This window comes from Moschus berezovskii, chromosome 8 (assembly GCF_049115385.1).
Source record: "Moschus berezovskii isolate FMDL1 chromosome 8, NW_MosBer_1.0, whole genome shotgun sequence".
Lineage (NCBI taxonomy): Eukaryota > Metazoa > Chordata > Mammalia > Artiodactyla > Moschidae > Moschus > Moschus berezovskii.
The window spans coordinates 46,306,029-46,332,622 of NC_142467.1; the positions used below are offsets into that span (position 1 = coordinate 46,306,029).

General features: G+C 44.5%; 1 protein-coding gene across 2 annotated transcripts in view; it reads right to left on the bottom strand.

The window, feature by feature from the left end:
• The window catches only part of GRIA1 (glutamate ionotropic receptor AMPA type subunit 1), a 354,780-nt gene that overhangs the window by 36,019 nt on the left and 292,167 nt on the right, over positions 1–26,594 (bottom strand). For both annotated transcript variants that reach the window (XM_088838546.1, XM_055430430.2), the window contains exons 12-13: positions 10,855–11,053; positions 5,382–5,629 (exon numbers count right to left, since the gene is read on the bottom strand). In XM_088838546.1, the coding sequence (XP_088694672.1) occupies positions 5,382–5,629; positions 10,855–11,053 (447 nt within the window). The remainder of the gene's footprint in view (positions 1–5,381; positions 5,630–10,854; positions 11,054–26,594) is intronic.

Genomic DNA, 26,594 nt, shown 5'->3' on the forward strand with positions numbered 1-26,594 from the left:
TATTTATCATAATAAAGAAAAGAAACTTCAGACCAGAGGATACATTGAGTTGGCAGCAGAAGTTGGCAGTAGATCACAATTAGTAGGTTTACCAATTATCTTCCCTCAGTGACCGGCATTGGCTGTGCAGGTCTTTATCCACAACCTCAGGGCTTCTGAAACAAAACTCAGCCCCTCACCCAACCCCCCGCATGCAGGGACAGCCAACAAACAGCATCTGTTTCAAAGAAATGCCACCTGTCCAAATAGAAAAATCAAGCACTGAACCACCTCTCTTCCTGAGTATCTGTTTCCAGAGCAGAAGAGACAACACACCATTCTGTCACTGACACAGCCTTTTACCACTCCGTAGGGAAACGCCTGGCCCCTGCCAAGTAGACTTGGCAAGTTTTAGACGAACATTTGGGCCTTAGCTATCAGTTATTTGACCTTATGGGGCAGAGCTGGGTGATCCACCTTGGAGGATCCTGAAGCTTCTTGGAGGCAGGCTGGAAGGGAGTGAATGCCTGCAGGTGTGATCAGGTCTAGCTTTCTGGAGAGCAGGTGGTGGAGGGGACTGCCAGGGAGGTTCTTTCTTGCCGTGGGCACTGGCGCTAAGTCTGGAGCACACCTTCCTGTGAGGACTGCAGGAGTCCCACCTTTTCACAGGGTGGAAGAAAGGTTTGCAACATCTGTGGTGTAAAAACTCCTAACGAGTCTGCAGTTTTGTGAATGGTTAGACAGTGTTTAGAAAGGTATTTTCTGTGATTCTAAATACTTCGAGGACAACACTGATTTCCTCTGCTGTATCATCTTTAAGCACCTTGAACCCCCTTTTCAATGGGGACCAAAGGTATCGTGTATCAGTACTGCTCCTTTACGCCGCGGCTCACTTCCCATCTCTGCCATGCAGAATCATTTGCTGGGATCAGATCAGTGGATCTGAGATTGTTGGGGCAGGCACATGTGTCTGTGGCAGTTCATTTGCCATGAGTCGCTGGTATTCGACCATACCTGGAGGAATCAGCATCATCTGGCCAAGTAAGGCAGAGACATGAAGGAAACCTGGCTGGACTGTGTGTGTGCATATGTGGTTATTTACTCATGTTTTCTGCAGCTGTTTTGCAATGGTATGTTTTCTGGGACCTCTACACTACTGGTTGCTAGAATGATTCCTTTTATTGCAGAGATGAGAAGTGGAATCCCATAGAGGGAGGAGGGATTTTTCCAGACCAGCAACTCAAGGCCCTCTTAGGATGAGAGTTGCTCTTCTGTGTTTGAGTCAGGGAGCCCCATGGCTATCGTAAAGGTTGCCAATGGAGAGAAAGGAGAACTGGGAGAGAGCTGTGGGCATGTGACCACCATTTATGTATTCTTGACTTGCACATTGACCATCAGTGGTCTGACTTGGAAGATGTTCCTTTTCATTACTCTTTCCTTTTATCTTGCTCTTTTTTTCTCTAAACAGTAAATGACTTGTTATGTCTTAGAGAGACATAAGCAATAGAATTAAGTATTTCTTTAATATAGGCTTGAACTATTTTCAGTATTTACTTAGAAAGAAACTTTGATCATGTAAAACCCATAAAGGCAGTGTTACTGCTCAAAAAAGTGGTGCATTAAAAAAAGAAGTGCATTAAAGTGAGCATTCACTATCACCTTTAGGCTTCAAAGTGGTGAGTGGATGCTCTGGGCTCCAAAAGTGCACTTGCAAATCTTTTGAGCTGATGGTTATTGTTTGAGCCATGTACATAGGTAGTGGGAAATCTGGTCTAAGTCCAGTCTTCTGCCTTTAATGGTGCTGCCGGTCATGGACCCCAGCACAGTGTTAGAGTAGTACAGCCATGGGCTCTGAAGTCAGACTGCCTGGGCTTGAAATCTGGCTCCTTTATTAGCTGTGTCCACTTGGTCAGGTAACTTAATTCTGCGCTGCTGTTTCCTCATCCGTACAGTGGGGATGGTGGTACTTCATAGGGAAATCAAGAGGATAATGTGAGATAATGCATAGCACAGTGTGTGGCATGGGGTAGGCAGTCACTCAGCAGTCGCTTTTGTTACAGTGGAAAGTCATTTGAATTGCCAGATGACCTGAGATTTGTGTTCATGTTACTGACTTTGTCACTATGTTCCAGCCATCTGTGTGTGGGATAGGGAGATGGAGGTAATGTATTGAGTGGGCAGTTCATGTCACTTTCTGTACCTTTCCCCTGCCCCCAACCTTGCATCCAAATATTTGGATCAAATGAGGTCCCTGACTTAATAAAACAGTCAGTAAATTATAACAGTGCAGCATCATTGGTGTTCCTGGAACTATAAAAACACATTCTTTACTTTGGGCCTTTCTAGGGTGATGCTTTGTAAGTATCTCAAAGTCTCTTGCCAAGCACTGTCCTCTGGATCCTCTTTGAACTTTGCCTAAATGTGTACAAAGAGCTTTTTAAGTTTTTCCAGACAAAAATGCATGATTTATAAAATACCAGGCCATTCTGTTTCCTTTTATTAGGTCACATTCAATTATTTTTATATTCCTACAGATATGTTTATTTCCTGATATTTGGACAGTTACAATTCTTCAATATATTTTCATTTCTGTTCAGAAAAGGAAGAAAATCCTTAACAAAATCTATTTGCACTTTATCATTCTCCAGTCACAGCTAAACCTTTTCTCTTAGTTATTACCTGTGTTCTAGGAGGATTTAGCTTCTTTTGGTTTATGAGCTGTACCATAATTTCTTGTCTTAAGAATCTTTGCACGTTCTGTTCCCTCTGCCCAGACTGTTCTCTACCCCTCCCCTCACTGAACCTACTTAACTCCTATTGATGCATCATATTTCAACTTGAAAAAAGTATCCCTGGAAGAATCTTCTCAGCCACATCCCACCCATCCTGCATTCCAGTTCGACCTTGTTATCTCTGGGTGTATTTGAGATTGTCTCTGTGTCTTTACTGTTCTGTAATTTTGACTGAATCAGCTTCTGGTTTTCATCTTTTTATCTGGCTTAGGAGTAAAAAATTTTGAATCTGAGTATTTATGTTTTCCATAAATTCTGGAAAATTCCCTTCAAATATTACCCCTGCTTCACCCTCTCTTGTCTCCATCTGGAACTTAGAGAAGATGCCCCTGGGTTGGTTTGTTTGTTTTTCTCTCTCATGTCTCTTCACGTTTGTATTATATTTTTTATCTTTCTATGTGATATTCTAGGGAATTTTATCTGATTTTCTCTGGTACACTAATTTTCTCTTCAACTCTGTCTAATTTGCTGTTTAACGCTTCCACTGACATTTTATATTAATGACTACTTTTCTTCTCTAAATCCTAACTGGTACTTTTCCAAATATGTCTGGTCTTTTATGATAGTGCCTTTTTCTTTTAAAAGAATTTTTGATTGCTTTTATGTTTTTACTTTTACTTCTGATTCTTGCTCATGTATTCTATGTTGTCACATAATTTAGAACTTTTTCCTGCTTAGGGCAGCCTCAGAATAATTAGCTCCTTACTATGGTTTTGATTTCCTTTTTGGTGTAGAGATTTCTTAACTTGCATTTAAAAGGCTATTTGTTATATCTTTCTCCAGTATATCTAGGTGTTTTATAGTGGGAGTTTTGTTCTGCCAAATTGTTGAAAGTAGGTGTCCTCTACATCCCGTTTTATAGACTATCATAATAGTCGTGGACCATTAAACAATAATCAGATGTGTAATGTCTTTCTTCCCTACAGGAATGTAGTTCCATGGGGACAGGGACCATGTTTGTCTTACCCCCAAATTGTAGCTCCAGCTCCTAGACTAGTGCCTAGATTATTGTAGGGATCAATATTATTGAAATAAATGAATGATATGGAGGCAGAGGTGGCTCTGAATGTCATGTCATGATGGGTTAGGAGCCCCTCTCCATCTTTTTACAAGCTTTTACACACTCTCACCTTTCCTTGAATGCTGCTGCTGCTAAGTCACTTCAGTCGTGTCCGACTCTGTGCGACCCCATAGACGGCAGCCGACCAGGCTCCGCCGTCCCTGGGATTCTCCAGGCAAGAACACTGGAGCGGGTTGCTATTTCCTTCTCCAATGTGTGAAAGTGAAAAGTGAAAGTGAAGTTGCTCAGTTGTGTCCGACTAGTAGTGACCCCATGGACTGCAGCCCACCAGGCTCCTCTGTCCATGCGATTTTCTAGGCAAGAGTACTGGAGTGGCTTGCCATTGCCTTCTCCATCCTTGAATGCTGCTGCTGCTGCTGCTGCTGCTAAGTCGCTTCAGTCATGTCCGACTCTGAGCGACCCCATAGACGGAAGCCCACCAGGCTCCCCTGTCCCTGGGATTCTCCAGGCAAGAACACTGGAGTGGGTTGCCATTTCCTTCTCCAATGTGTGAAAGTGAAAAGTGAAAGTGAAGTCGCTCAGTCGTATCTGACCCTTAGCGACTCCACGGACTGCAGCCTACCAGGCTCCTCCATCCATGGGATTTTCTAGGCAAGAGTACTGGAGTGGCTTGCCATTGCCTTCTCCGTCCTTGAATGCTACTCTTCCCTAAAATGATTTAATTCCTCTGTAATTGACATAATATCTTACAGGTGACTTCACATTGTATTGCATTTAATTACCTTCTGTATAGATCACTCCATTTGAACTTAAAACCACTTTAAACCTAGGAAAGGATTAGGTGATTATCCTCTCTTTATAGATGAGGATACTGAAGGTTAGGGAGATACGCCTTACCTTTTGTAAGACAGTCATTAGTAAATCTCAAAGTTAAATCTAGGCCTTTTGACTTTAGTTCTATAAGACTCTGCCATAACTCTTTGGAATGCATACCAGAGGCTCTTAATGTGAAAATAAAGTCCTCTTTGCTTCTTTCCTGAACTACCTATTTCTTGCCCAAGAAATCAGCATCTAGGACAGAATGGGTGCCGACACTCAATTGGTGTCATTTCAGTTTCCATGGCTAGAACCTTAGGACTCAAATGACTTGATTTTTCATTTGGACCACGTGTTTGTTTCTTTGGAGACAAACATTACAAACCACCTTCTGTCAAAGAATCCAGGTTGCTGGAGAACCCTGTTTGTGGCCTAGTTGGATGTGGAGGTGTCTGGTAAAGGGTGGCATGTTACAAGTCACACAATAGAAACACAAGGTTCATCAATGTTGAACACTGGGAGGGGTGAGACGAGGCATGGAGAGGAAACACACGGGCAGCGACAGTCAGAGCAAGCTGAGGCCCCCCGGTCAATTTCCAACCTCCGGGCTGAAGATCGCAGGTGGCTGGAATCTCCCAGGCCCACAGGTATCCAAGAAGAGACCTCTTGACAGCTCCCGTGTGACACTGGAGCCATGTGGCAGACACGGCAACTTCCTTTCGGAGGCAGGGAGGGGAGAGGGAGTACCGAGGAAGCAAATCTTGGCTACTTACCTCAGGGCGGACCCCTTGGGCGTCGCAATGCCATAGCCTTTGGAATCCAAGTTACCTCCCACCTTCATGGTGTCACAGGGTTTCCGCTGCTCAATGTACTCATTCATGGTGGACTCTAGAAGGTAGGCGTATTTGCCTTTGGATTTCCTTACTCGGATCATCCCCTCCTCTGTGGTCCGCACAAACACGGATGGCTCTGCTGACTTCATGTACGTCCACATCTTCTCAAACACGGCGATTTTAGACCTCTGGCCGGGAACAGAACAAAGCTGGAATGAAGCATGGGCTGCACTTGGCATGGAGGTCGGCGCACACACACTAATGAAGAGCTGAATGTGGCTTGATCACACATTCATGAGCGAGATTAGCTCAGGAAGAAACAAATTATGAGTGATTGCAAAATAAGAGGCTCTAATTAGTACCAGTAGGCTCCAAAGTACAAATATCTTGCAAATACAGAATGAATAGGAGAACTCAGAATCTTTTAATTACTGCTAAGTAGTTAGATTCCTCTTAAACATGGGAAGAATTAAGAAACTGGGGCTCTGTCTGCCTCTTAAAGACATCAAAGGACCTATCTATTGTTCAATAAGGTCATATTTACACAGTCCTGAAGAAGTGGAGAGCTGACTACAGTTGGAATCTGAGTTCATCATTAAAAGACAACAATAAAGAATTTTTAGATCATAGGTAGCAAGTTACAGTCATCTTGTATTGCAAGACTGTTCTCAGAATGTAATTTGTTGTCCGATAAAGTTAATAACTTGGGACTTGATATGGTCTTCTGCTAACATTTCAAAAGCCTCTGTACCCAGCCAAGCTGCTTTCCTCATTTCCTCCTGAACTCATTTTAGGCCTGCCTTCCTTTGTGACTTTACCGCATTTGTTCACTCGCCTGGAGATGCTGGTTCTCTCCAGCCACATTCCACTCATTTCACACAGGTCAGAACAAGTAGTGTATATTCTGAGACTATCTTGACTCCTGGGACAATAGTTCTCAAATTCTAGTGGGCACCAGAATCCTGTATGGAGACTGTAAATATGCAGGACCCAGGCTCTAAAAATAGAGATTGGATTCAGCAGGTCTGGGGTGGGGCCTAGAATAAATCTTTTTCAGAAGCTCCCCATATGATTCATCTGTATGGCCTGTGTGGCCCTCACTTTAGAAGGAATGTTGTGAGGATTGATACTCCTCTAGGACACACAGTCCAGTCCTCACTGGATATCCAGGCTAGACTGTTAAGGATTGAGAGCCATTCACACTTGGTGACAGGTCTCAAGTTTGTGGGCACTGCCTGGAGATAGAGGACATCTTCCCTTCCGTGGGTCCTTCACAGAATCTAACCTTTCATCTAGCAGGCTCCTGGTCAGGGTCCATGATCCAGGACAACAAATCAGCATTGTCCCGTGTGATGTTATTCCCCAAAAGCGTCCCTTCACTGGCAGGTATTAAATAGATGTATTTTAGGGCTGCTGATGTTCGGCTTTTGAAAATGCTTTGTAATGGACAAGTGTTAAACACATAAGTTCATGTGTGTGTGAGTGTGTGTGTGTGTGCATTTGTGCTTAGACATCTCTGACTCTTTGTGACCCCGTGGACTTTAGCCCATCAGGCTCCTCTGTCTATGGAATTTCCCAGGCAAGAATACTGGAGTGGATTGCCCTTTCCTCCTCCAGGGCATCTTCCTGACCCAGGGATTGAACCCATGTCTCTTGCATTGGTAGGTGGATTCTTTACTGCTGAGCACCTGGAAAACCCTTAACACATATAAGGGACTATATTTTTAAACTTTTTATTTTGTATTGGAGTATCAGTCAGTCAGTTCAGTCGCTCAGTCGTGTCCGACTCTCCGCAACCCCATGAATCACAGCACGCCAGGCCTCCCTGTCCATCACCACCTCCCGGAGTTCACTCAAACTCATGTCCATCAAGTCGGTGATGCCATCCAGCCATCTCATTCTCTGTCGTCCCCTTCTCCTCCCGCCCCAAATCCCTCCCAGATCAGAGTCTTTTCCAGTGAGTCAACTCTTTGCATGAGGTGGCCAAAGTATTGGAGTTTCAGCTTCAGCATCAATCCTTCCAATGAACACCCAGGACTGATCTCCTTTAGAATGGACTGGTTGGATCTCCTTGCAGTCCAAGAGACTCTCAAGAGTCTTCTCCAGCACCACAGTACAAAGCATCAATTCTTCGGCGATCAGCTTTCTTCACAGTCCAACTCTCACATCCATACATGACCACTGGAAAAACCATAGCCTTGACTAGATGGATCTCTAAGCCAGGCTTCAGCAATATGTGAACTGTGAACTTCCAGACTTTCAAGCTGGTTTCAGAAAAGGCAGAGGAACCAGAGATCAAATTGCCAACATCTGCTGGATCATTGAAAAAGCAAGAGAGTTCCAGAAAAACATCTATTTCTGCTTTATTGGTGCCAAAGCCTTTGACTGTGTGGATCACAATAAACTGTGGAAAATTCTGAAAGAGATGGGAATCCCAGACCACCTGACCTGCCTCTTGAGAAACCTGTATGCAGGTCAGGAAGCAACAGTCAGAACTGGACATAGAACAACAGACTGGTTCCAAATAGGAAAAGGAGTATGTCAAGGTTGTATATTGTCACCCTGCTTATTTAACGTGTATGCAGAGTACATCATGAGAAATGCTGGGCTGGAGGAAGCATATGCTGGGAGAAATATCAATAACCACCGATATGCAGATGACACCACCCTTATGGCAGAAAGTGAAAAAGAACTAGAGAGCCTCTTGATGAAAGTGAAAGAGGACAGTGAAAAAGCTGGCTTAAAGCTCAACATTCGGAAAACTAAGATCATGGCGTCTGGTCCCATCACTTCATGGCAAATAGATGGGGAAACTGTCAGACTTTATTTTTCTGGGCTCCAAAATCACTGCGGATGGTGATTGCAGCCATGAAATTAAAAGACGCTTACTCCTTGGAAGGAAAGCTATGACCAACCTAGACAGCATATTAAAAAGCAGAGACATTACTTTGTCAACAAAGGTCCGTCTAGTCAAAGCTATGGTTTTTCCAGTAGTCATGTATGGATGTGAGAGTTGATTCTAAAGAAAACTGAGTGCCAAAGAATTGATGCTTTTGAACTGTGGTGTTGGAGAAGACTCTTAGACTGCAAGGAGATCCAGCCAGTCCATCCTAAAGGAAATCAGTCCTGGGTGTTCATTGGAAGGACTGATGTTGAAGCTGAAACTGCAACACTTTGGCCACCTGATGCGAAGAACTGACTCATTTGAAAAGACCCTGATGCTGGGAAAGATTGAGGGCAGGAGGAGAAGGGGATGACAGAGGATGAGATGGTTGGATGGCATCACCGACTCAATGGACATGAGTTTGGGTAAACTCTGGGAGTTGGTGATGGACAGGGATGCCTGGCGTGCTGCGGTTCATGGGGTCACAAAGAGTCGGACATGACTGAGCGACTGAACTGAACTGAACTGAACTGATAGGCAATTAACAATGTTGTGATAGTTTCAGGTGGACATAAAAGGGACTCAGCCATACAAAGAGACTATATTTTTTAAAGACAGTTACTACTAGAGTCTAGTCAAGGCTATGGTTTTTCCCGTGGTCATGTATGGATGTGAGAGTTGGACTGTGAAGAAAGCTGATCGCCGAAGAATTGATGCTTTTGAACTGTGGTGTTGGAGAAAACTCTTGAGAGTCCCTTGTACTGCAAGGAGATCCAACCAGTCCATTCTAAAGGAGATCAATCCTGGGTGTTCATTGGAAGGACTGATGCTAAAGGTGAAGCTGCAATACTTTGGCCATCTCATGCGACGAGTTGACTCACTGGAAAAGACTCTGATGTTGGGAAGGACTGGGGGCGGGAGGAGAAGGGGACGACAGAGAATGAGATGGCTGGATGGCATCACTGACTCGATGCACATGAGTTTGAGTGAACTCCGGGAGGTGGTGATGGACAGGGAGGCCTGGCGTGCTGTGATTCATGGGGTTGCGGAGAGTCGGACACGACTGAGCGACTGAACTGACTGACTACTAGAGTCAGGCAACCTGTCTAATCTAGTGGCTGATATATTGATTACAGATTTCTTTCTTTATACATGTAATATCTCATTATTTCTCACGTACAATGTCAGGATTATTTTCTTGATATCAACAGGAGTTGGCAAAATACTGATATACATTTAGGTTGTTGTTTGAGCCAGCTGATCTCTAAAGATATTTGGGCCCAGGAAAATTCTAGCTCTCAAGGAAAAATGAATGGAGATAGTTACTGGGAATGTTAGTGAAGCATTTGGTAGAGGGAGTTGTAAGATAGTCTTTAATCAAGTAAACTTGGTGATTTGTTTCATAAGTTGGCACCAGTGTGAACACTGGCCTCGGGGTGAAGAGCCCTGGGTTCCAGGCTTCTATATACTGCTAACTTTTCCCATTTGTTCCATGAGGAGTTTAGATATGGTCACCTTTCAGTTCCTTGCTAACTTGAAATATTTAATTCTTTACATGAAGATTCATCATTCAAGCAACAATGTCCTGGTGAGGGGGAAAAAATAGAAAGGAGAAAAGGGAGGTAAGATCTCAAATTAGGAAAAGAAATACCCCTGACCAATCATGGGATATACAGTATATTGAATATTCTCTTTTAGGAAACTGAGAAATAGATAAAATCAGCTGTGCCCAGATTTTCAGATCACCTTCTAGGCCCAGAACCAACAAAACACACAGCAGGGCAATTGCAAGATGCAATTTGACCTGGCAGGATGGTCACAGCAGGGAGCGGGGCGGCAGACAGGCAGAGTTGCAGAGTGCTCTGGGCAACAGTATGCGGAAAATTAATATGTCCCCTCCGCCTCACCCCAGTGCCCCCGGCACCAAGGCTGCACTCACAGACTCTGGGTGTGAACTGTCAGGAAAATCTCATCTCCAGGAGCATGCATGAAGACAGCGTGAGTGGCAGGGAGGACAGGAAAGCAGACTTGGGGTGTTTGTTCTCGGATCTCTCTATCATCTGCAGCTCCCACGGCCCTTCACACATCTTAATTAACTGTCGATGGAGGACTGAGTGACTCTGGTTGGGGCTGCCAAGGAGCTCTCGGCTGCCATGGGGACGACAAGCTAGATTTTTTCAGAGATTAAAAAAAAAAAAACCTGTTCCTAATCAGTTACTAACAAGACTGAAGGTGCCGGTGGGAGCAGGAAGGTAATTGTATATCATGTACTCTGCAGTCCTCAAAGAACTTGGTACTGACTAGGGTATGTGAGGGGGTCTAATTCAGTGGAAGAGCTTTGAAGTGTCCATGAAAACAGAAATAGACGGTGTTTGGGGATCTGTATAAAGCTGAGAAATGTTCTCAGTGTCCCTGGCGTACACTCACTTAAGCAGTTGCCTGTAATCTCATGCTCTCTCAGAGGGATATTTTAATGACAGTATTGGTTCCCCTTCTGTGGAAGTGCCCCTGGACAAGGGATGTCCCTACCCTGAAGAACTCCTTTGTAGATCCTGCTTCTAGGGTCCCGTAAGCGATTTCTGTCTGCTTTGCTAGGTCCTCGGCACTCTCGATGGGAGACACCATCCTCTCCACCGTCAGGAAGGCGGCCAGGTTGGCTGTGTAGGAGGAGATGATGATCAAGGTGAAGAACCACCAGACGCCGCCCACGATGCGGCCGGACAAGGACCTGCAGGCCAAAGGGAAGAGATGTCAGAAGCACAGACGTCAATTATAGAAGGCTGTGTGACAGGTGGCGCTAGTGGTAAAAACCCACCTGCTAATGCAGGAGACATAAGAGATGTGGGTTTAATCCCTGGGTCAGGAACATCCCCTGGAGGAGGGAATGGTAACCAACTCCATTATTCTTGCCTGGAGAATCCTATGGACAGAGGAGCCTGGCGTACTACAGTCCACAGGGTTGCAAAAATGTCAGACATGACTGAAGTGACTTAGCACGCACAAACGTGGGAGGGGCTGAGGGCTACCCCAGCTCGTCAGCAGAGCTGTCAAGCCCTATTGCACCCTTCTCTTCTGTCAGCAGAGTGTGAGAATCCAAATGTCAGAGCCTCCTGTGCATTTTCGTTCCTTATCATGGATAAGGACTTGTGGGGTTGCCGCTCAGGGATGAGACAGCTCTGCAGGCACATCTTCACACTCACTGTCACACATGCGTGCACGTTGAGACACAGGCCAACAAAGAGATATGTCAACACTTGCCCATGAGCTCACCAACACGTTAAACATTCTGGTATGTGCAGTTCCGTATACGCCAAAAGTATGAACATACATATATGAATGCAATGCATTTACACACACCTTGCACACATTTGATCATGTCCAGAAATATTTTCAGACTGCCTTCTAACCAATGCCCTCCTGGCTGGCAAAGGCCACCAAAATGATGGATTAGAAGAAAGGGAAGGGAGAACATTTTAGAAAGAAAAGACACCACCAGCATTCTGTCCAGTCACTTCCGGGAATGTCACTGTTGAGTGCAGGCACAGTTCTCCTCTTACAATGGTGAAAGATAACTTGACTGAAATAAAAGACAAAGGACAGTCTAATCTGGATCAAAGTGGAAATATGACAATCATACATGAGAAGTTCATCCCTGAGATTATTGTCCTGTTCTCCTCTCTTATTCCCAAAGCTGTGAAGAGAAACATGACCAGCCAAGAGTTCTACTGTGACTGTTTGGATTTAGCTAGGAGATTTCAAGTCTAGGGCTTCCCAAAGATATTACCAATTATGTTGATGTTATATGGGCTGATTTTGTGTGGTGGCCAGACGTGGCATCAAGTCAGACTCAATCAGATGGTGACAAAGTTATTCCACTACTCCTTCCATCCTGCTCAGTTTGTTGAGGAAGTGTCATCCCGAAGCCACTGTAACCTTAATCCCTTTATAACATGGACTCTGACAGCCTCAAACTCAGGGGTGACAGTGCTTAACTAGAACTTAACATGCTTAACGTGTTAACATTGAGAGCATACTTAACATCGAGAGCAATCACTAGTCCAAACCACCGAGTTTTACTGATAAAGAAACTCAGGAATCCCAAGTCACACTGACACAGGAGCAGCACCCAGACCTGCTGGCTGGCTTGATTGTTGAGTGAGACCTTGTCAACCCTCTCTGCATTATTCCCACGTTCCTGTCTGTTCCACTTTGTTTTGGTTCCTGCGAGATTCCTTTTCACTCTAGGCAGACAGTGTTCACCCCAAGAAAACCAACAAATACTTATTGCTTGTTCTATGGATAGCACTGTCCTAGATGCTTCAGAGGAAGCGGGAAATTAAAGGAGACTTGTTCAAAGGAGTGAAAGCATGAGAGTGCAACAAAACTATGTCCTTTGAAGAACAGCTGCAGGAAGAGGGGAGGCTGTACAGGAAGAAGAGACTTGGAGAGGTGTGTTCACTGAAGGACTGACGTGAGGCTTGGTCCACATGACCTGATCCAGGTGCGTTTGGCAGAAGTTACAGGAAACAGATGCTGTCTGAATAGGAGGAAGATGTTTTTGATGGGGAGTGTAGTGCAACGGTGGCTATTCTGGGGGAGAGAGAGAGTTTCCCCATTTCTGAAGATGTTCAAGTGATAAATCATTTATAGAGATGTACTCGGTGCCCACCCATGGTTCTCCAGGGTACTAAGTGCTAGGGACACAAAATAAACCAAATAGAGGAAGGGCCAACATCACATGGGACCAGAGACCATCTGCTTCCTCTTACACGCCCATCTCTGACATTGTGTGACTGGAAATCATTAGTAGGTAGGCCAGGATGCATGGATTCTACTGGACAGTTAAGCAAGATGAGACACATAGAGGCAAATCATTTTCCTAATGCCCGAGGAGTCATACGCAGTTGTACTCCACATCATACTAGTCTTCTGATGACCGGTCCAGTGTTCTGTTCACCTTCTGTACTGTGTGTTAAGTAACTTCAGTTGTGTCAGACTCTTTGTGACCCCATGGACTGTAGCCTGCCAGGCTCCTCTGTCCATGGGTTTCTCCAGGCAAGAAACTGGAGTGGGGTGCCATGTTCTCGTCCAAGGGATCTTCTTGACCCAGGGATCAAACCTGCATCTCTTATGTCTCCTGCATTGGCAGGTGGATTCTTTATCCCTAGCGTTGTTATAGGTGTGCAGGCTTGTGAGAAGATGCTTCTTTTCCAATTCTGGATAATCACGAGGGCATTTGAACTGGATTTCTTGTTTCCATTCAACTCCCCACCCCCCATCTTCCCACTCCTCTGCCTAATCAGTTCTCCACAAGGCAGCCTGCATGATCTTTTGAAAAACATTGATTACGTCCTGTTTCTTTGTTGCTTAAAACCCGTCAAAGCTCTCTTCTTACACTTGGAATAAAATTCAACTCCTCAGTGGCCCTGTGTGGTCTGGCCCTTGGTTCTCTCACCATTGCCGTTATAACATGGATTCTGTAACTCCAGTCACACGGAAATTTGTTTGATCCTTCATACTCAAAAGCCTCTCTCCCTTAGCACATGCTGCCCTTTCCCGGGATCAATGCATCAACCCTATTCATCCTTCAGACCTCAGCCGAGTCCTCACTCTTTCAGCATTCGCGCTTATGACTTTCAGATCCCCATGCAACTCACATCACAGTTGATGTCTGACATCTGTTTGTATGAGTGACTGTCAGTTGGACCCCTCGACCACATTCTCTGTGAGAGTAAAGGAACCTATAGCTCTTTTGTGCCATGTGGAATCTCTAGCACCCAGTACACACGTAGCCTCAAGAACAAGTGAATTGCATGGATGCCACCTCTGTTAGAACTGGATGGCTCCATTCATGTTAGATTCTAGAGCTCAGGAATAACTTTCAGGACCAGGATAATTCTAACCTGCTTATGTTTCACCATGTCTGGAGTCATGGTGGCGTTCAGGATGGCAATATTATGTGAACTGAGAGACCCAGCTAAGGTCTCCCCACTTGGGGCTCATCTGGTGAAGCTCAGAGTCTTTCCAAGAAAAGTCCTGGTCTGTGGGTCCCTTTTCCCTGTTCTTTAATTAATATTTATCAGCTGGGTGTTGAGAGAAGCATACCCTATAGAGGATTCCCCGCATCCCCCTACTTGATGAAGATAGCAAAGAAAAATCCTTCTGATCCACAGCCAGGAGAATAACTGGCATCGTGGAATAACTGAGGGGCTGGGGGAAGGGGCTCTTCAAAATGAGACACGATTCCAGTGCTTTGTTTATATTCAGTCTACAATATGGAACTGGAGTGTGAGTGAACCCCCTTTCAGTTCAGACCTGGCACAGGCAAAGCTGAGCCTCTACGTGAGAAGTCTGTATTTTCCCATCTCCATCCCAGAGGCAGGGAGCTGGAGTTATTTAATATTAGAAGCTAGGACTGGCAGTGAGAGTCTTTGCTACTTCACTGACCAGCCCCGTATCCTTGGCAAGCTGCCTACCTGGCTGGGCCTCAGTCTCCTTCCTGTTTAGTGGGTGAGACTAACCCTATCTCATGGTGGGAAGCCAAAACTTTCAGAACTAGAAAGATTCTTAGTCCATTTTTTTTTCTTTAATGGAAACAAGCTATTGCAATTCAAATGGTAGAGGGGAAAGTACTCTGAAAAGTGCTGTTGAAACAGAAGACATTATTTTGATGATGATGATGTTTCCCCCAGGCACAGGGCAAAGAACCACTTTTCTTAGTAGGGATGGAACAACTATAATCTGAACCCCTTGAAGTTCTGCCTAATCATCTGAATTTTATTAGTCTTGTAACTTGGCATAGCTCTTCACCTGAATTTTATTAGTCTTTTTTTTTTTTTAGTTTGCAAATAATTTTATTATTAAAAAATTTTTTTTTAATTGGAGGCTAATTATTTCACAATATTATATTGGTTGGTTTTGCCATACATTGACATGAATCCGCCCTGGGTGCACACGAGTTCCCCTTCCTGAACCCCCCTCCCACCTCCCTCCTCCCCTTATCCTCCCTCTGGGCCATCCCTGCACACCAGTCTCCAGCATCCTGTAACATGCATCGACCCTGAACTGGCGATTCGTTTCACATATGATAATATACATGTTTCAATGCCATTCTCCCAAATCATCCCACCCTCACCCTCTCCCACAGAGTCCCAAAAACTGTTCTATACATCTGTGTCTCTTTTGCTGTCTCGTATACAGGATTATCATTTGCATCTCTCTAAATTCCATATATATGCGTTAGTATACTGTATTGGTGTTTTTCTTTCTGGCTTACTTCACTCTGTATAATAGGCTCTAGTTTCATCCACCTTGTTAGAACTGATTCAAATGCATCCTTTTTGATGGCTGAGTAATACACTCCATTGTGTATATGTACCAAAGCTTTCTTTCTTATCCATTCATCTGCAGATGGACGTCTAGGTTGCTTCCATGTCCTCGGTATTATAAACAGTGCTGCGATGAACATTGGAGTACATGTGTCTGTTTCAATTCTGCTTTCCTCAGTGTGTATGCCCAGGAGTGCGATTGCTGGATATAATATGGCATAGCTCTTCGCCAAACTTCCTAGGTGATCGAGGAAACACTATGTTCCCCCAGAAGTGGCCACGATTTATGTGGCTTGTTGGACTTTTACCTTACTTGAACTTGATTCATAGCCCTGTGAAGTAGACAGGAGAGGAATGAATGCCTCCATCTGACAGATCAAAGAACCACAGGTCAGGGACGTAAAGGGACTGTCCAGGGTCGCACAGTGAGGCAGAGCTGGGACTAGGACCCAGGACTTTGTATTTCCTGTCCACTCCAGCCATTGCAGAGTACTCCCTACTTCACCAACTTCTGATCTGTCTGTAGAAGGAAGGGCATGGACTTCCTCAGCCAATGACGACTCTATGATGCTGGATCATGGCAACACTCACCTCTTTTTTTTTTTTTTTAAACTTTGGGACTATTTTGATTGATTGAAGTATAGATGATTTACAACATTGTGTTAATTTCTGCTGTACAACAAAGTGATTCGATTATGCACCTATTCATCCTTTTATCTTATTCTTTCCTATTGTGGTTTATCATCAGACACTGAATATAGCTCTCTATACTATTCAGTAGGACCCTGTTTATCCATCCTATGTATAATAGTTTACATCTGCTAACCCCAATTTCCCACTCCATCCCTTCCCCAACCCCTTCACACTTGGCAGCCACATTCCTGTTCTCTGTGTCCTTGAGTCTTTTTCTGTTTCATACAGATTCATCTGTGTCCAATTTTAGATACTACATATAAGTGATATCATATGATATTTTTCTTCTTCTGCCTGGATTACTTCACTCCTTATGACAATCTCTAGGTCCATGCATGTTGCTGCAAATAGCATTATTTCATTATTTTTATGACTATGTACCATCTTCTTTATCTTTATGGATAAAGAATATGGACATTTAGGTTGTTTCCCTGTCTTGGCTATTGTGAATGGTGGTGCTATGAACATAAGGTTGCATGTATCTTTTGGGTTAAATTTTTGTCTGGATATATGCCCAGGAATGTTCACCTCTTGTAATGTTCCCCAGAACCTTTGGAATCCACACAAAGCAGTTTGGCCACCATCATCTCCACAGAATTAGAAACCTGTTTGCATTTTTTGTTGTTGAATAACAAGTCACTGCAAGTTTAGTAACTCACTGATGATCTCCTAGTTCTGTAGGTCAGAAGTCTGAGTGAGGGTGTCTAGACTCTACTCAGTGTCTCGCCAGGCTGAAATCAACATATTGGCTGGGGCTGTGGTTCTCATTTGGATGTTGGGGTCTACTTTCATGCTCACTGGCTGTTTGCAGGATTCATCTCCTTGTGCTTGTGGGAATGAGGCCGTCTTTTCCTTGCTGGCTATCCACCAGGGGCCGGTCTCAGCTCCAGGAAGCTGCCAGCATGCCTCATCATCTGCCCCCTCCACCTTCAAGCAAGTGAGAGTGTGGCAAATCCCGTAATTCTTCCAATTTTTCTGACTTCTAGCTCTGGAGAAAACGCTCTGCTTTTAAAGGGCTTATCAGATTGGGTGATGGCCATCTGGATAATCTTAAAGTCAGCTGGCTTGGGACTTTAATTACATTTGTCAAGTCTCTTCACAGGAGTACCTAGGTTTGGGTTTGGATCACCAAGAGACAGGAACTTTTTGAACTGCATGTACCATACTGATTATTCACTCATTTTACAAACATTGCTTATACGACAGGTACTGTTGGGCACAAGGGCCGGGGGAGATAAAAGTGAATACACCACAGTCTCTTCCTTTCAGGAAGAAAATGAGAAAGTGGTGGGCAAACATAGGCTTTGGGGTCAGATACCTTGATTCTTTGTGGAGTGCTGTGTTTGGAGCACAGAGTCTGGAGCATAGTGATCACTCAGTAAAGCCATCATCACTATGTTACATAAATATCATAAACTGTAATTATAGCTTTATCTTGATCATGTGACAAGTAGGAAAGCAATACTAAGGGAACACAGAAGCGCTTGCTAAGCAGAGGCTGGGAAAAGTTACCAGTGGAGGAGAAACTTGTACTGGGTTTTGAAGTATGAGTAGGAGACTGCCAAGGTGGGAGAAGGGAGGGGGGCTAGAGATAAGAAGGAGCTGAGTGGGGTGTCACCTTCTCTGTGAACTTCCCTGCCTTTGCCATCAGAGCACTGGGTAGCCCTTTCTGTATCACTGTTATACCACGATCATTCTGCTCTTAAAATTCTAACCATGATGGGGTGATGATTTAAGATGTCACGGTATTTACTCTTTAGCATTGATGATGATGGGTTGAACTAAAACAGAGCCCGCAGATAGTGGGAGAAGCAGGCTGACTGGAGAGGTGAGGATGTATAAGGATTTGGTGATCATAGGGGCAGAGGCAGTGAGAGAGAGAAATGTTCAATTGCCAGTCCTTGCCCACCGGGTAAATGCATTCTAACATGGCCTGGGGAGCCAGATGCTGCCCGCTGGATGCTGGTCTCCTCTGGAAAATGACATTTTTTCCCTTTAGTCAATGAGACACTAAGCATACCATTAAATGCATAACTTGGTGCTAGTGAAAGACAGTAAGGATCTGGCTGGACCATCTTTGGGTTCTGATAGTCAGCATTTCCTTCTTGGTCATGGATTCGGATTCACCACAGGCCTTTAAATGTGTATTTCTAATCTTGCAGCTTGGATTTGTCTTTCTAGACGAGGTAGTGGGCAATATTTTTTTCTACAAAAGGCCAGGTAGTACATATTTCAGGCTTTGAAGACCTTATAGTCTCTGCTGTCCTCCTCATCGCTGCTGCTGTAGTGTGAAAACAGCCACAGAAAATGTGCACACACGTGCACGTGGCTGGATTCCATTACAACTTGCATCACAAAAACAGCGGGCTGGATGGAGCCTGTAGCCTGTAGTTCAGTGACTTCTGCCCTCTGTCTTACTCTGAATCACAGAGATCTTTGATTGAAGTGAATACACTATTTTGACATTGTTTTTTTTTTTTTTTTTTAAATCATCTATCCAGTTATTAGGCTTCCCAGGTGGTGCAGTGGTAAAGAATCTGCCTGCCACATGAGAGGCTTAGGTTTCAATCCCGGGGTCTGGAAGTTCCCCTGGAGTAGGAAATGGCAACCTCCTGGCAGGCGCAGCAGCCTGGCAGGCCACAGTCCATGGGGTCACAAAGCGCTGAACCTGACTGAGTGGCCGAGCATGCATCCGGTTATTAGTACCACTCACAAACACCTAGATAAAGTGTTACAGTGATCCATTTGCCAGTCACTCTTGTGCTATCCTCACGGAGAAAGGTGAAGGCGTTTTTTAAGAGAACAGGCTCAGGGGCCAGACAAGACAGGATGGTCCTGCCTTGTTAACTTACTGGTTGTATGACATTGGGCAAGTCATTAAATCTCTCTGTGCTTGTTTCTTCATTAAATGAAGTGCTAGTACTCATCTTAAAGGTATTCTTAGTAATGAGAAAGAGAAAAGTACCAATGAAGCCTGTAGCTCAGGGCCTGGAATGGAGAGAGTGGTTCAGGATGGAGGTGTACAGACGGTGTTTGGAGCAATGTCCTGGTTGCAGATGGGGCAGCAGGTGCTGTGGCCAGGGGCCTTTAGGAAAGCAGATACATGGGGCCAGTGTAGGGAGTGGAACGGTGTTAAACAGGAATCAGCTTCTGATCTCATCAATCTCCCCCCTGCCCAGGACATCTGTCACAAGGAGTTAGATATGGACATTCTTTATTTCAAAAGCTTTGTCTAAGAGAAAGGAGACAGAAGGGACACCTTCTGTGTGCCTTCATTCAGCTGAGCTCAAGAGGTCACTGAGCTCAAGTTATTTCCTTTGGTCATCTGCTTCAAATGGCTATTTTTAAAAAGTAATGGAAACAGAAGCATGAAGGCAAGGACTTGGATGGCCCTCCTCTAAATTACTGAGAGATAAAGGTCCATCTTGACTAATTATTCGGCTGAGCTATGTTCAGAGAGAGCTTCACTTGGTTTTGGGCCTTGAGGTTCCCAGACTGGGGTAAATAACTGGTCAACTACAACAATTACACTGATGAGTCCCCTTCATCCAAGACTCTATGCCTGAGTGGCAAATCATCCCATTTTCACCAGCTGCAAATCACTCAGTGCTTCCCCGGTAGAGTGGAAGTGAGTCATGTTAATTGCCCAGCTGCTGGTCACTGTGTTCCAGCCCCAGAGGAGGGGGTGGTTCTGGGCTCCTGTGCTGAGTCCTAGGGTGGGAAACTGGGGGTTGGACAACAAGCTCCAACAAGAGCCTGGTACTCTTCCTGTAGAATTTGCCGAGCTGTGTTTCGAAGAGGGATGGTCTTATGTGCCTATTATTTTCCATTGAGATAAGTTTTAGGAGTGTAGCATGGCCATAGTTCACAAAAGAATGCATGTAGATTAGTTTGTTCATTTTTTGATATTTACTGATTCTTTGGTTCACTAAGTTTCAGTCTCTATAACTGAAAATGGAGATCCTGAATTTCATCTCATGAATTGTGAGAATTTGATGAGCAAGTCAAGTTTTGCATCTAGCACAGATTCAGCAGGACTCAAGATTTTCGATTGATGCGTTGATGATGATGACATGATTATGGTGGTGGTGGTGGTGATAATATAATGATGGTGGTGGTGGTGATAATATAATGATGGTGGTGGTGGTGATATAATGATGGTGGTGATAATATAACGATGATGGTGATAATATAATGATGATGGTGGTGGTGGTGATAATATTATGATGGTGGTGATGGTGGTGGTGATAATATAATGATGATGGTGATAATATAATGATGGTGGTGGTGGTGGTGATAATATTATGATGGTGGTGATGGTGGTGGTGATAATATAATGATGATGGTGATAATATAATGATGGTGGTGGTGGTGGTGATAATATAATGATGGTGGTGGTGGTGGTGGTGGTGATAATATAATGATGATGGTGATAATATAATGATGATGGTGGTGGTGGTAGTGATAATATAATGATTGTGGTGATAATATAATGATGGTGGTGGTGGTGGTGATAATATAATGATGGTGATAATATAATGATGATGGTGGTGGTGGTGATAATATAATGATGGTGGTGATAATATAATGATGATGGTGGTGGTGGTGGTGATAATATAATGATGGTGGTGGTGGTAATGGTGGTAGTGATCGAGGTAGTGATGGTGATGATACAGTGATGATGATGGTGGTAGTGATGGAGGTGATAATGATGATTTCTTCTGGAAACATTCTGCTTAGCTTCTAGGCTCCATGCTCTCTTTAGTCTCCGTGTACTTTGCAGGTTGGTCCTGCTTAGTCTCCTTTGCTGGCTCTTCCTTTCTTGCTTAATCTTAAGTTCCTTTTGTGTCCAGAGCTCAGGCCTCAGCCCTCTTCCCATCCCTGTCTACCATCTTACCACAGATGATCTCCTCCAACCCCTTAACTGTCATATGTGGATGCTGCTGCTGCTGCTGCTAAGTCACTTCAGTCATGTCTGACTCTGTGCGACCCCATAGACGGCAGCCCACCAGTCTCTGCCGTCCCTGGGATTCTCCAAGCAAGAACACTGGAATGGGTTGCCATTTCCTTCTCCAATGTGTGAAAGTGAAAAGTGAAAGTGAAGTCGCTCAGTCGTGTCCGACCCTTAGCGACCCCATGGACTGCAGCCCACCAGGCTCGTCTGTCCATGGGAGTTTCCAGGCAAGAGTACTGGAGTGGGGTGCCATTGCCTTCTCCATGTGGATGCTGCTGCTGCTGCTAAGTCAGTTCAGTCATGTCCGACTCTGTGTGACCCCATAGATGGCAGCCCGCCTGGCTCCCCCGTTCCTGGGATTCTCCAGGCAAGAACACTGGAGTGGGCTGCCATTTCCTTCTCCAGTGTGTGAAAATGAAAAGTGAAAGTGAAGTCGCTTAGTCGTGTCCGACCCTTAGCGACCCCACAGACTGCAGACTACCAGGCTCCTCCATCCATGGGATTTTCTAGGCAAGAGTACTGGAGTGGCTTACCATTGCCTTCTCTGATGTGGATGCTAACAGCTCCTAAATATCAATCTCCTGTCCTTCTGAACATGAAGTACATGTTCTTCTCCATCTTCCTAATCTCAGGAAATGACACCATTGTGCCCCCTGCTATTTAAACCGAACACCAGGTGGACAGTTCTGACTTGTCTCTTTCCCTCACCTCCAGTCCATCAAATCCAATCACCCTCCACAGTCCCTGGTAACATTCTAGATACTATTGAATATATACCAGCACCACATTTCCTTGCTTCTTCTCTTGTTCTTGAACATCCTACAGCCACACAATAGCCACAGGGACCTTTTAAAACTGTAAATAGGATCATTTTGTTCTCCACCCCACTTCAAATCTGTCACACTTAGAAAATAAAATCCAAATGCCTTGATCAGGTCAGCTTCATCTGGCCCTCCTCTAATCTCATCTGGTGCCATCTTTCCTGCCATGGCTCTGCCCCAGCCTTATTGGCTTCGTTCTAGTTCCTAGAACACACCGAAGTCTTTCCCACACTAAGACATATGTAGCTGTTCCCCCACCTGGAACTTACTTCCCTGACATTGTCGCAGCGCCCAGGTTTCTGCTCAGACATCAGCTCTGCACATACGCCCCTCCAAGTACTCTCTGCCATCCATCTCTCTCATCTCACCCTTTTTTCTTTTCTTCATGGCATTTATCAAAGTCTAATGTTTTCTTTAAATAACCACATATTTATTGATGTGTTTATTCATTATTATCTGTCTCCTGCCACTAAAATGGAAGTTCAGAGAGGGCAGGGGGCTTTGTCATCCCCTGCTGTGTCTCTGAAACCTAGCAGGGTGCCTGGCACATAGTAGGTGCTTATTGAACACATGCTGAGTAAATGAAGGATGACACAGTGTTTTTTGAGCACTGACTACATACCAAGCCTGATGAGGAATACTTAAGGAGTTTCTTCTTAAGAAAATCAATTTAATGGAATGAATGTGATACCTGGACTGGGGAGAACAGCATGGGGTGGGGACCAACATGATCCTGTTTTCACTGAGTAAGTGCTGTGAAAGTACAGAGGTGCAGAAAGCCAGGCCCAACTGGGAAAATCTGAAGAAGTGGCCTGAAAGAGGAGCCGTTTCCTGGGGATACACAGGGCAGGCAGGTTTTGGGTGTTCTGAAACAGAGAGAAAGGTATTTTCTGTAGTAGGAACAGGTTGTTCTATGGTGTGGGCGTGGGGCAAGAGCATGCCCAGAGCACATTAGCCACCCAGCAGCAGCAGCAGCCACTGCTCTGAGCACCTACTGGGAACTGGTTAGTGCAGAGAATACGTGACATTCATTCTTCTAATGCCCATCACGCTCTTCAGGCCACATAAGCATATCCCACCCGCTTTTTGATAAATGAGGAAACCGAGGATCAGAGAGATGAAATTATTAAGCCCACAGAGCAAGTGATGGGGCTTATGTGTGAACTAGGTCCGTTGAATTCCGATGGTATGATTTCATTGTGTTGAAAGTAGGTCCAGCTTGAACCAGGGCTACGGCCTCTCTCAAGGTTGCCCTTCTCAGGTCCCCAGTACCACTTATCCATAGTTCCTAGACACAGAGGAATGGGGGCATCACACTTGTGTTTGAAGTGGAACTTCCTCCAACATACACTTTTTGGGGTAAGTCCTTAGAAAAAATTGCTCTCTCTTTATATCTGGCTGCCTGCTGGACAGCCCATAATACTCAAACATATGTTTTTCCTGTACCCTCCTGAGAGCCCTTACCCTTTGCTGATCCACCAGCTGATTTTAGAAGTGAAATGGGTGCTTGGAGACTGGGTCTCTGCTTTGGTGGGTCAGGTGAGGGTCTGAATTGTCATCTGTGGCCCAGCATATCTGTCTTTCAAAGTCCTTAGAGTAGGCAACAGATTTAAATGTGGAATGTTGTGGGCTTTTTAAAAATAGACCCCAACCCATTAGCAAATGGGAGAGAAAATAACAGTGCGTGCATCTCCTTTAATTAATGTTTGTTTTGCTCCCTCACAAGGCATGTATTATAAGAAGCTGTTTTACTTAAAATAGCCAATTGAAAATCCTCCATTTGTCAGGTATTTTTTCACCCTACCCAGTTCCCTGCAGACTCAGACCTTCTCGCCCACGTATCCCGAACCAAGCTGGCGGGGCAGCCCTGGAGACTGGGAACAGCCTTCTTTGTCACCCACAACTCTCCCCATCATTTCATCAAGGGAACACTCGGTTCTTAGACATTGCAGACAGTTACGCCGTAGGAATTTAGAAGCTGTACAGACCTCCTGTTCCATCCCTGCCATTTATTAATGGTGATATGAGGCAAGTTATTGCATATTCCTGAGCCTCAGTTTCATCTCTCTGTGAAATGGGGATAATAACAGAACCAACCTAAAAGCATTGTTGTGAGGATGAGCTGTAATGTGCTTCACTGGCCACCTGGACCTGAGGAGGTACCTGGTTCAAACAGATACTACTGTTCTTAAATGAAAGATGCCCTGGCAGGAGATCTTCAGTTGCTGTTAAGTGAAAAAAAGCAGATTATAAAACACTCTACTGTATGGCCAATTGGAAAATCAATTTTGACAGATAAGTGGTCAGGAGTATATAATCTAAGAAATTACTGAGTCAGCTGGGAGGCTAGATTATGGGCTCTTTTTTTCCTCTTACCTTCTTTCTTCTATTTTTCTGACTTTCTAAATGAATACCGATAGGATTTATAATATGTAAAGAAATCTAGAATGTAACAGTTAAATTAAGGACTGTGGCATCATCCAACCTGGACTCAATCCCAGCTTCCTGTCTTACTGTGTGACCTTGGGATGGTGACTTAGTTTCAGCTCACTCATCTGTAAAATGGAGATAATAGCAACACCTCCTCATGTCAGCACTGAATACTGTTGTTATTCTTTCCAGTAATTTGGTGGGTGGCAGGGGGTCAGGAAGAAGGATGGAAGGGACCGATGTAGTAGGGTGCTGAGGGCTCTCTGGGCGGGTGACATTTAAGTTGAGAGCTGAGGATTGAGAATGATCCAGTTGGGTGAAGAATCTGAAGGAACAGCTTTCTAGATAGAGGAGATGGGAAGAGCAAAGGTTCAGGGACAGGAAAGGGCTTCATGTGTTCAAGGTAACTGGCACCATAGGATGAGTGTGGAGAGCAAGGAAAGGACTAGATCGAACAGAACATCTGAAGCCAGGGCATGGACTGTATGTAATGATTAACAGTCCAGCTATTAGTGTCACCACCTCCAAGAAGTCTGCCTGGCAGCTGCTTCCTCTCCTCACTTCTCATTTCTTTGAACTCTTTTATTTTTCTCGCCAGTTCAGTTCAGTCGCTCATACCTTCCTTCATTCTGCTGTTTTGCACTGTTAGCACCATGCTAAATTATTAAATAATTTAAGGGGTTTTAGATTTCTTCATAATTATCTAGAACTCAGAACAGCCTCAATATTTGTTGAGTAAATTTGCATGAGGAATTCTGTGAGGTCATAAACTGATTTCAAAAATCTTAGGGACATTCATTTTTGAGAAACATGCATCTCAGATATCCATAATTCTTACATAGTCATCAAATCATGTTTCCTCAGACCTGTGCTCTGCAAAGTGGTTGTCATAGAGCAAATTGTTGCCTAAAGTTAAAATAATAAAACTGTGTTTCTTTAAAAATATTACAAGAGGCTGATCACAAATTTAGACTGAACTGTAAGGTAATGCATGGATATTATATTAAACTACTAAGTTTGTGGTAATTTGTTACCCAGCAATGGAAAACTGAAGTGACTAGAAATCACTGTGCAGTGTTCCTTTAAGCCATCCACCTCTTGTGTCTGCTTTTTGAGGGTGGCTACAGTCAATCCCTACCCCAGTACCCTATTCTCGCTGCGTCCTCTGCTTTCCCTTTATGTTTTCTTATGGAAGCCTGGGGTTAAGGGGAAAGGTTCCAGTGTCAGTCTTCTTGGGATCAAAAGCCATTCTGTCAAGAACTAAGTGATGACCTTGGACAAGTTACCTAACCACACGGAGCCTCAGTTCCTCACCTGCCGAGTGGGATGCAGTAAGCAGAACATCAGCCACCCAACACTCTGTGTCCCAGTCCCTAGGTCCTGTGAACGTGTTGCATTAGATGGCAAAATAGCCTTCCAATAGAGTTAAGGGTGGAGGTGGAGGTGGAGGTTTAGTCACTATGTCTGACTCTTGTGACCCCATGGACTGTAGCCTGCCAGTCTCCTTTGGCAAGAACACTGGAATGGGTTGCCATTTCCTTCTCCAGGGGATCTTTCCAACCCGGGAATTGAACCTAGGTCTCCTGCATTGAAGGCAGATTTTTTTTACCAACTGAGCTATAAGGGAAGCCCTAGAGTTAAGGTAAGGAGCCTTAAAGCAGGCTGATCATTCAGGTAGACTCAGTGTAATCACATTGGTCCTTCAAAAAGGAAGACAATTGATCAAATAGATGAGACAGAAGGATAGCTAGGAGAGTTTTTAAGAGTGTAAGGTGTCTGACTCTTTGCGACCCCATGGACTGTAGCTCATTAGGCTCCTTTGTCCATGGGATTCTCCAGGCAAGAATACTGGAGATCTTCCCCACCCAGGAATCAACCCTGGGTCTCCTGCATTGTAGGCAGATCCTTTACCATCTGACACACCAGGGAAGCCCTAACAAACACAAGAAACTTTATCCTCCATTTCTGGCTTTGAAGATAGGGAAAGCGGGCCATAAGCCAAGGAATGAGGAAGCTGGGAAGAGCCCTTAGCTGAAAGTCAGC